Here is an 11,401-nt window from a genome sequence, read left to right on the forward strand (position 1 = left end):
TCTACTTTTTTTCAGAGCTCCTGGGAGTCACACATTATAGTAAGACAGACTTTCTGCCTCAATTATTAGACAAGGTGAACAGAAAGAGATTCAAGTAGCGTGAGGTCTGTAGGAATGGGAATTAATAAGGCACTGCTGGTGTCTACTGGGACCCAAGTTCACAGTCCTCAAAGATCAGTACGACAACAAAGCTTTCAGGAAGAAGAGAGCGAGCCATGGTATCACTTCTCTTGCACTTAAACAAAGGCTTCCAAAAGACCACAGTCTGATTAATTAAAAAAAAAAAAAAAAAAAAAAAAAAAAAAAAAAAGATATACCAGATAAACTTTCTGTGTAACATTCTGGTAAGAAAACATATCCTAAGTTTTGGTCCTAAGATCACAGTGAAAGCTAACTAATTCTCACATGTACTGAATCAACTCTTTTTTGTTTGTTTGCTTTTGAGGTTTTTTGAGTTAGACATAGGGTAATTGGGAAAATTACCTATGTGCATAATTTCCCAACACTGGGAAGAATCACAATAGTATCTATATTGAAACACTTTTTCTATAAATATTTTAGACCTATGGATAATAAACTTTAGGAAACATTAATAATCACTTGGATGATGGAAACATCCATATTTCCAGCAAACATGGAACTAGGATGTTCATAATTCTGCATGATCACAGATCTTTCCAGATAACTCTTGCATTAACATTGGCAATGATGTTGCTACTCCAGTGCATGAGCTGACACTCAGCCGCCTGCTCCTTCTCAATCCACCCAGAAAAACAAAAGCTAAGTTTCCCATTTATGAAGCTGGGAAAACGTTACCAAAAAAGCATTAAACAAAACACATGTTTAAAGTATAGCTGTCACCCCAAATTCTTAGTTCTCTCTTACTTCAGAATGCTAGCTCTCTCCTACTTAGGATGCATGAAGAACATTTCAAATATAGAAGTACAGACAGTGCAGCTCATGTATGCTGCTTCTTGAAAAAGAATGTAAAATTAGCTTGGAAGAAGAAAGAAGCGGCAGCTGAAGACATCTTCTATCCCTATCTTCCTCCCTGTTTCATGAAAATCAGAAAAAGGCAGTGTAGAACAGACTGCATTATAACTGTCACTCCTTGGCTCATTTATGCAACCAAACCCATCAGTAGTAACACAATCAAGCAGCGTTATTTACCATAATCTAAGGCTCCTCATTCCCTCATTGCAACTCTAACAACCAGACTTATTTATTTTCTCTCCTGGAACTTCGATTACTTACCACAGTTATTGCATCGTGACTACTAAAAAAGATGGAATAACATGAAGAACTATAACAGTCTTGAAAAAGCTCTAGATAAACACCTCAAAGTCATAGGTCTGAGTTTGGGTTGGTTCTCTGTGAGCAACCCACACGACATATTGCTAACGCACAAGCTAAACCTGCTTTATTAAAACTGTCATTCTTTACTCCCTGTCTCTCAGTTTTGGGAGCTCTTGGCCTGGCAGATTTTGACAGACAGAATAAAAATGTGTTGAAAATTTAAATAAAATACATACACATGGTGATAAGCTCCCATTTTTATCATCGAGTCTATTAATGACCCCATGGTAGGTCAGGAATTCCCTCAAATTGACCAGTAACCTCTCAAGCAAATTCTTGAGATACCACAAATCAAATCAGCACTTCCTTCCTAATTGCAATGCACATGTACTATCCATGTCAAACTGATTAATTACTGCTCAGCAGCAATGGGATGTGGCAAATGGCCAGATGCAGAAGGTTGCAAGCTTCTGAATATTTAAACGAGCTCTCATGAAAGTATGCAGAGACCATAAATGTAGGCTGAACTCAAGGTTTCTAGAAAATTAGTCTCTGTAACTCTCCTATTTTTCAACCAATACAGGTCACTCCAGGTCAGCAACATCTAGTCTGTGCCAGTTTCATTATTAAGTACAGTACCATTTCTGAACAGACGAAAGAAAAGATCTTCCAGAAGCAGTTTATCTGCCTTTCTGCTCCTCTTTCAACCATTGCTACTTACAAGACAGCTGCTGATCCTGCTGCCAAAATTCCTGCAGAACCAGCTCAGAACACAGCAGATGACATGGAAAGCTACTACCTACTTTTTAAATATGTTGGCATAGCTCAGATTTGCTGGACTGACATCTTTCCAGTAGAAATCATAAATTCAGAATGACTATAGTTTCAGTTTTTCTTAATAATTTCAGCTAAAATCCTGTTTCTATGCTTTGGCTTTCAAGCAACATAACCCTCCTTGATTCTCAAATATAGACACTTATGTAAACTCTCATTTCAACTAAGTTGCATAAAACTGTCAGAAGAAAATAAAAAATAATTACAAAAAAATCAAACTCACACTGCTTGTGATAAGATTATGAAAATAGGTGACTTACAGTCTGCTACAAAGGCCTCCACTTTGCAGATGATGAAAATTAGAGTGATATAAGAGTGAACTATGTAAAAGAAAATCCACCACTAATTAGACTCCCTCTGAAATCCAAACTTGATGAAGAAGATGCATAAGAAAATAAGGACAGTTATTCAGGGTCAGACCAATGGTCAGCCTAGCCTGGTATTCTGCCATCAACAGGGGCCGTAAGCAGATGCTCACAAATGAATAAGAAGAGGGTAAGTAAACATTATGTTCTTGTCTAATATTCTTCCAACTATGTTCAGTCCAGGGACTTCCAGAGCTGGACATGGTTTCTACGTATTTTTCAAAACCTTCCGCAAATTTTTTTTCTGACAAAGTCATGCAGTCTTCTCTTCAATTTTTTAGCACCTATGGCATCCTTCTACAAAAGATTTCCACACCTACAGCTGCTGCTTAAAGAATCACCTGCCTTTATTTTAAAAACGGTTTCTACTAGATTTACTCAGCAGTCCCAAGTTCTTCCATAGGAAGAGACAGTTCACAGTCAAGTCTATCATGATTTGTAGACCATTATCAATCCTTCCTCAATTAAGTTTTCAAGTTTCGACAAAGACTTTGAAGAGTCTTAGTTTACTAATTCTTCATAGGAGAAGGTGAACTCCGTATCTTGAGCTCATGACCCAAGCTTGGCACCTCTGCTCTCCATGGCACTCCCATCACAATTACCCACAAACAATCCTCCATCCTACAGTATGTTTACTGAAATAACACTCCAATCATCACTCACTGTATACATTTTAAACACAGAGATAATATTTTAGGCCAAGAAGTTATGCCTTCGTTACCAGCACCAGATACTGATTATCTTACTATCTCCCCAAGCAATAATAGAAAGCTCCTGAAACTCATCAGGAGCATTACTGGTGTCTGATATCTTATTTTAAACATAATAGTAGAAGTTTTGTAGGGAACATGAGTGGGGATAATAAAACAAGACTGAAACAACAGCCAAGAGAGTAAACTGGATGTTATAGATAAGACAGTGCCCCCCAAAATGTCTTACTTGCCCCCAAAAGTCTTACTTAGATGAAATACACAGCAGTCAAACAATCCCTCCCATTTTAATATACCACACCTTCTTCTTAACCATTAATGATATTTTTAAATAAAAAAATAATTAAAAAAAAACCCAAAACAAAACCCGAGAAAAAGAAATCTAAGTACCATTCTACACACCAAACACAGATCATTCTTTTCAAGCTCTTCCTCTGTGCTTTGCACAAATTATCCTCCCAACATACTACCTTTTTATCAAATGTTGCACTTAGATACACGACAGTATAGTTATACAAAGAGTATAAATTTTCTGGATTTTATTATACTCATTATTCTAATTTATCATTCCACAAAATCATGGGTTTTCCATTGAAATTGTGAAATCTCAAAGTCTTCATTCAGCGCCAGAACAACCTACATTTCACAACACTTTCTCTAAAAGGCACACTCTCTACTCTGAAGAAATGGAAATTCAGTTGTTCTCTACTATTCAAAATTAAACTGTAGTTTAATCAAGCTCTATTGCTGCTGATTTTAAGAATGCAAAATTTTAAATAAAATCTTATTTCCAACAAGGTTTAGGACTGTACCTTTGAAATATGATAACAACTGAAAAATGCACAGCACTAACTTCACCGGATAGTATATAAACATTTAGTCCACTTAACTCTGCACAGAAGCTGTAGGCAAGTTACAGACAGTCCCTAACTTCTATTAATTCACTTTAAGTTTTGCAAAAAATGTAAGTGACCCTTAAATATGACAGTCTCCCTGAACATGAATTTGACCTTCCACAACCCCAGTCCAGCCTTTTTTCATACAAGTAACTTTTATGCAGGCAAGTTTTACTGGGAAGTGCACTGGGCTGTTCCTATCTATAATATGTATTTGCACGACTGAGGCCAAAATTAGCTGAAACCTCTGCATGTAAAGACAATCGGACAAAACAAAGGAGTCCTAACTAAAGTCTCAATCATCCAAAAATTCCCAAAGGAAGCCAAGACAAAACAAACTGCTTTATAAAACATATGCATATTCTCAATTGATGCCTTGCAAACTTTTCAATATTGCAATGGGAAAAGAAAAAGAGATTACAATCTGCACAACATAGTTTATCTCGCTCAATTTAGAAACCCAACTACCAAAAAGTTAAAGCATCCAACTGCCACTCACTTGAAATCTTAAAAGTACAGACACATCAAAAACATAGAATATCTATACATTAATACTTTCACTCTTACCCAGGGATAGTTGAAAAAAAGGAAAAGGTATGAAAGAAGCAACCTTTATGTGCCTTTATCTCTTTCGGAATATCTTCCTTGGGGAAGTAAAAAAAAAAAAGTTTTAAAAATAACTACTATCTCTCAAGGACTCATGCATGTCCCACAGAAAGTATTCACTGACAAACCTTCTTCATATGTATCATTCTCTGTCTGGTTATGTACATTTTTTGTGGCTTTTTCCTTCTAGCTGAATTTTCCAAGGGAAAAACTGCAGTCAGACAGTCTGTAAATCTCAACACTGTCAATATGCTTCCATGGTATAAGTCTGATTTTGTAAATAATAGAGGACATGAAATAACAAATTGCTTTGACTTAACACCTAATTTTTCTTCAGACAACTGTGGTCTTTTCTACCTTTTGTATGCTCTACAGGACACCAGGATCTTGCACATCTAGTTTTGTGAATGACATGCCTAATCTCAATCTCATTTTGTTATTCAGGCTGTTCCTGTTTCGACTAATGCAAACTACGGTTTGACTTTAGGTTATCAGTTTCTTCAGATATTAAAGTTGCAAAGATTTTTGGTGGGGGGAAAAACCCTACACCTCCCAAAAAACAGCCTTCACCACTTTTTGTTCATATGCAGCTCTCCGTTTCTTCCATACATCTATGAAAGAGAGACAGTATCCACATGGGTGGTTAATTCATTGCTAAATTTCTTGCTTGCCCCACTGTGGCAGAACATATGTTCACATGAAAGAGTTGGTCTTGCCTGCTCTCCTCTTCCTGACAGCAGCTAACAACAGATGCTCAAAGATTTAGTGTAACAGCACAACAAACACAGAGCAATCCCTCCCCCAGCATGGCCCGGCTTTCACAGCCCAGCAACTCTGAGCCAGAAGTGCAGCATGTTTGCAGCCCCACCTCATCCACCCTCTACAAATCAGGATAACCCTTTCCTCGGTATTTTTGGTATAAAATCTTGGCAATGTGTTTCAAAATGTCTTGTGTGGGAAAAAAAAAAGTGCTTTCTTCTGATCATTTTAAATGTATTGCCTGCTAATTTCATTTTTCAGTTGACATTTTTTGTGTTATGACACAATCACAATGAATTTACCTTCCCCCACTAATTCATAATATTTGAGACCATTATTAAGTCACTAATTTTCTGTCCAGGCTACAGAATTTAAATCTATTTCATTACTTCTTGTACAGAAGCTGTTTTATTCTTCTGCTATTTGTGTTGCTTTTTTGTGTATGTTTTCCAAGCTCTATTATACCACTGCTAAGAGGGGGTGACCAACACCACTGACAATAAGCAAGGTGCCAGTTAGCTTTAGTTGTGCCATATCACAGTGAAATCTTCTGTTTTTTCATTAATTGCCAAATATATCCTGACATCTGATGAATTTCAGGTGCTTGAGACCACTGAAGGGCTGCAGAATGATCTCTCAATCACCTCTGCTTTTGTCTATCCTGAAACCTTTTGTCTGCTATTAATTGAAACTCTCCTTTCCTAAACCGTAGGTCTTCCTAATGTTAGTTATTAAAAGGAGCCCAAACTGGTAACTTTGTATTAAGTCTCACTCTACGTCCTATCTTTTAAACAGTTATGGGAAAGCCTCTCTCTTACCCAATAATAGCTTCAAGAAATCAAAAGTCTTAGGCAAAGCAACTTGTTGAAAGCTTTGTGAAAATCCATACAGATCATATCAGCTTACATAAAGGCCTGCAGATTCCCACCATTTTGCGATTTGTGACTCACCCACCTCATTAACTCTCCCATAATATATCTTATTTATGCATATTCCAGTTTCCTTGTCATCTGTTTGACATGACAGTCCCTATTTTCTTAGGCCAGTCTTGCAATCCCTCTTTAAAAAAGCATCACATTTGCCACCCGCCTTCCGTCTGGTTTTGCAACTGATTTGTGCCTTAAGTAACACAGCACACCGGGCAAATTCAATCACTTCATGCTTGAGCTACTCTAGAATTCAGTAAACCCCTCCGTGCCTTGCAACTTAGTTCTAGTCAGTCTATCAGACTTACTGACATGCCAGCCAGAGGGTGAATCTAGGGAACTGTATCCCTGAAGATCCCCACTCCCTTTCCCATTTCCACAGTAAACTGCCGCAGACGCTGGCAGCAAGTGCCAGAATATGACACCAGCTGTCCTACAATAAGCAGAGCCGCGGTAATCTCTCTTTGGACCAACTTTTTTGATTTACCTGCAAAACCATACTGCATTTTTTAGTGTGAATGAAAAACAAGGAAACAGTTCCTTTAGCAGCTCCATTGGCATTTACAGATCATGCCAAGATACACAGCTTCAGGGCCAAAATGACCCGAAAGGAAGCAGCAAAGCTCCCTGCACACCGGTAACCAACGTGCCCTCACGTGCAGCCCAGGTCATGTTCACCAGTTACGGTCCCCAGATCTCTGTCAGGGGCTTGTCCACGGTCATTAACAACACGTGAAACCACGCAACTCTTATTTTGCTTCATCCACCAAAGAGGCTGGATTTTGTTATGTTTCAGGCAATGGCTCAAACAGTAAAGGAACGCATGCCAAGTAAGATTTTAATCACAAATTGCCAGGTAAAAGTCATTAATCATCCTGTAGGGGAACTAGTGACGGGGAAGAAGTCATCCCCTATCCCTGCAACTTCACCTGCAGCCGCCCAGCTGCTACCGACGCGGCAGGCAAGGCCCCAGGGGTCGGGCTGTGCTCACACCGCACCCCCTCACACGCCGCCAGCCGCGCCCGCCCGCCGGGAAACCCGCGGCGACCCCGAGGCCGGGCCCCGCAGGGCCCCGCGACGGGGCTGGGGCCGCGGCCGCTCCCACCGCCGCTGTCCCTGGGCTCGCCTCCCGCAGCAGCCAGCGACCTGCCCGGCCGCGCTGCCCTCGCCGCCCCACCCCGCCGAGGCAGAGGGGTACGCGCGTCGCCCCCGCCGCCCCTCGGCCCCGCCGAGGCTGCTCCGGGCTGCGGGACCGCCGCCGTCCCCGGGCTCCGCCGTCCCCGGGCTCCGCCTCCCGCTGCCCGCCAGCCGCGGCCCCCCGGAGCGCCCGCGGCCGCCCCCTCACCTCGGTAGCGGCGGGAGGCGGCGTGGCAGGCGGCGAGCAGCAGGACGGCGCCCAGCGCCAGCGCCTTAGCGCTCCTCACGCTGAAGTAGTAGTTGATCTCCCGCTTGCCCGCGGTGTAGGCCAGGGCCGCCATCTTGGCTCCTCCATGACAACAGCGTGCGATGGAGCGGGCGGGCGCAGCGGGGCAGCACTGGGTCCCCGCTGGCGGCCAAGCCAGACCCCGTCGCTACCGCCGGCTGCCGCCGTCCCCACCGCCGCGGCCGAGAGGAGCCCGACGCCCCGCTGCCGGGGCGGAGCCGCCGCCCTCCTCCTGCCGCCGGTCCTTCCCCTCGGCCGCCAGCGGGCGGCCCCAGCGGGCGGCTCCCCGCCCCGCCGCGGCCGGCGGGGGGGTGCGGTGGGACACCCCGCCCCGGGCTTGGGCCGAGGTGCGCGGCTGGGGAGGCGGCTGCGAGGTGGGGACCTTCGTTGCCGGCGCCCGGCTCCTCGCCGGGGGGGGGGGGGGGGGGGGGGGGGGGGGGGTGTGGTTGGAACGGTGCTCCATGTGAAGGAGTACCTGGGCGAGGTGCCGTACCTGAGCCGGTACGGGACTGCTGGCGCTGGGCAGTGCTGGCCTTTTTCCAAGTAAAGCGGTTTTTACACATTTGGCACTCTTCAGCTGGCGTGGAAGTGGTCAGCCCAAGCTGGGAGGTGTTCGCTCCCTCTGGACGCAGATCAGGCTGGACAAGGAAGCCGGTCTACATTCATACGTTTACCCGGGTTTACAGGAAAAATAAACAAAAAAAAAAAAAAACACAAAACGGAAAAAAAAAGGAATCCTGTTGCTCCACAGGCAGTTACTTGAGTCATACGTGGGGAAAGATGCAGGGCAGCGAATCTGCTGTCCAAGACCTGGCCCTCACCTGAGGCGGTGGTGAGAAGCTGCCCGCCTAACCCGCTGGGCCCACGGTGGGCAGGCAGTCACAGGAAGCACATTTCCACAAAATCAAGTGACCATGTATAAACCATATATAAACAAACATAAAGCTCAGGAAAAGTGTTCAGTATGTGTTTGTATAAATATGGGAAACAAACAGCAGCTGTCAAGGCTTGGGTTCATGATGAAGTACTTGATGTGCTTGACAGATTGTGGAACCATCCAGTCGTGGAATACCAGGTTGGAAGGGGCCTTGCGGGTCATCTGGTCCAACCTTTCTTGGCAAAAGCACGGTCTAGGCAAGATGGCCCAGCGCCCTGTCCAGCTGAATCTTAAAAGTGTCCAGTGTTGGGGAAACCACCACTTCCCTGGGGAGATTATTGCAGTGGCTGTTCTCAGAGAGAAAAATTTTACTCTTGTGTCTGACTGGAATCTCCCCAGGAGTAACTTGTACTCATTACCCCTCGTTTTTCCCATGTGACGCCTTGTGAAATGGGAATCTCCATCTTCTTTGTAGCCACCCTGTAAACACTGGAACGTGGTGATAAGGTCTCCCCTAAGCCTTCTCTTCTCTTGGGCTGAACAAACCCAGTTCTCTCAGCCTTTCCTCATATGGCAGGCCTCCTAGTCCCTTGATCACTTTGTGGCCCTCCCCTGGACCCTCTCCAGCCTGTCCACAGCTTTTTTTGTAAAGCGGGGACCAAAACTGAACACAGTATTCCAGGTGTGGCCTGGCAAGCACAGAGTAGAGTGGGATAATGACTTTGTTATCTGTGCTGGTGATGCCCTTGTTGATGCAATCCAGCACCCCGTTGGCTTTCTCTGCTGCTGCAGCACACTGCTCACTCACACCGAGCTTCTTGTCCACCACAACTCCCAGGTCCCATTCCACAGAACTGCTCTCCAGCCAGGTAGATCCCAGTCTGTGCTGCACTCCTGGATTATGTTTTCCCAGGTGTAAGACCTTACACTTGTCCTTGTTGAGATAGTCTCCCTCAGATCCAGCAGAACTCTCTTCATTAGGACTGGCCAAAAAAAAAAAAAAAAAAAAAAGAATGGAAAAGGTTTTTTTTTTAACTGAGCAGTTAAATAACAATAACAAATTATCTGAATTTTGAACATAAAAGAAGTCTGGTTTTCATTTCACCATCCTTCCATTTCTCTGTCATCCAAAAACACTATTCTGGAAGTTCACTATTCACTGAATTTGATTATTCATTTAATAATATGTGAAAAAAATAAATGGGAAAAAAAAGTGAAACATTTGAAACAAACACAGGAAGTCTACACACTGCAAGCAAAGTTTTATTTTCAAATATTATGACAAACAGAAGAATTTAAAGCATTATGCAAGCGTAATGTACATACAAAATTTGAGTTCTAAGTATTCTTCTGATGTGCACTGTTGCTGTATACTCAATGTATATCCCATTTCCACCCAACCAATGTCTTTGCTTTCTGCCAATATATAATCTGCATTTTTTTCTTTTTAATTCAGTCTGTTAATTCATTCACTTTCTCAACAATGTTTTAAATAGTAAAACCACTTTACTATTTTAAAGCGTTCAGTTTTATTCTCTGAGGGAGAGATGAAAAAAGGTACCAGCTGAACCTCCAAGTGTACAGATTTGTAGTTACTGTGTTATTCTTTTCTTAAGAAACCCAACAAAACCAAACAAAGATAAAAAAACCCAAACAAACAAAAAACAAAACACCAACAAAACCAACCAACCAAAGAAACAAACAAGAAAACCCACAAAAAAAACCCAAACAACAACAACAAAAAAACAACTCCATAACCTGGTCATAGTATGGGCTCTTTTGCTCCATAAATGAAAAATTCCCATTCATGTAATATTTTTTGGTCATGCATCATTCAAAAAGCCAAGAATTTTTAAAGTCTTCTTGCTGTGAACAAACTTTATTATTTGTTAATATATTTCTGTTAGTGCTTAGCTTTCTTTGTCCTCATTTCACACATGTGCAAATGACAGCTGCAAGCAGTTTACACCATACGAAGGAACTTAAACATTTTTTAACAGCTTCTCTAACTGAAAGTATTCACTAGAACATTTTTTGTAGCTTTTTGCATTGCTGTTCATTAATGATTCTTAACAGTCGTATGAAATTGAGGACTATAGATACTTTTCTTCATTTGTTTTTATAACATTTATTCATGAACAAGTAGGACTTTTCATCCAACCAAAACATTTTTACCTCAGCCTGTCTCATTCTGCAATATGACTGTGTTAAATTTGCTGGCTATGTTGCAAGTCTGCAAGGTGAATTTCTGACTGTGAGTGTCTAATTAACACTGTTACTGTAAGCGGTGTAGATGGAGAAAGTATGGAGTTCAGCTCGAGCTCCTGGAATGTTGACTCAGCTTTTCAATTAGGGTGGCTGCAATGCTTTGAACAGGGAAATTTAACATTTTATCTCAAAATTTAAAAAATCAACTCTCTACTGCAAGATAGTATCCCTGGAGAATTTCAGGGATCTTCACATAAATCAGCTTCTTCCTAAGAAAGAACAGCAGAAATAGATCAAAAAGATATCAAAACAACAATACTTTTGCTTATAGACATATCAGAAAATGTCAACATCCAGGAAGAGTAACTGTCCCACAGCCTTTGGAGGGCCCTTCCAGATCTGCTGCCTGCCACTGGGCAGTCACCATTTGCGCTGAAGCACTAACTCTGGTCTTCAGTGATGCCTGAAAAGTCCATGTGTGGATTACATCTGCGTTATTTT

The 11,401-nt window shown here is 42.4% G+C and overlaps 1 protein-coding gene across 1 annotated transcript in view; it reads right to left on the reverse strand.

Annotated features, from left to right (window-relative positions):
* Positions 1-8,154, reverse strand: part of CASD1 (CAS1 domain containing 1) — a 33,196-nt gene extending 25,042 nt beyond the window's left edge. The window contains exon 1 of the mRNA XM_032991647.2: positions 7,738-8,154. Coding sequence (XP_032847538.2) covers positions 7,738-7,870 — 133 coding nt within the window. The 5' untranslated portion in view covers positions 7,871-8,154. The remainder of the gene's footprint in view (positions 1-7,737) is intronic.
* Positions 8,155-11,401: the final 3,247 nt, after the last annotated feature.

Source organism: Tyto alba, unplaced genomic scaffold (assembly GCF_018691265.1).
Source record: "Tyto alba isolate M040663 unplaced genomic scaffold, T.alba_DEE_v4.0 Super-Scaffold_38, whole genome shotgun sequence".
NCBI classification, from domain to species: domain Eukaryota; kingdom Metazoa; phylum Chordata; class Aves; order Strigiformes; family Tytonidae; genus Tyto; species Tyto alba.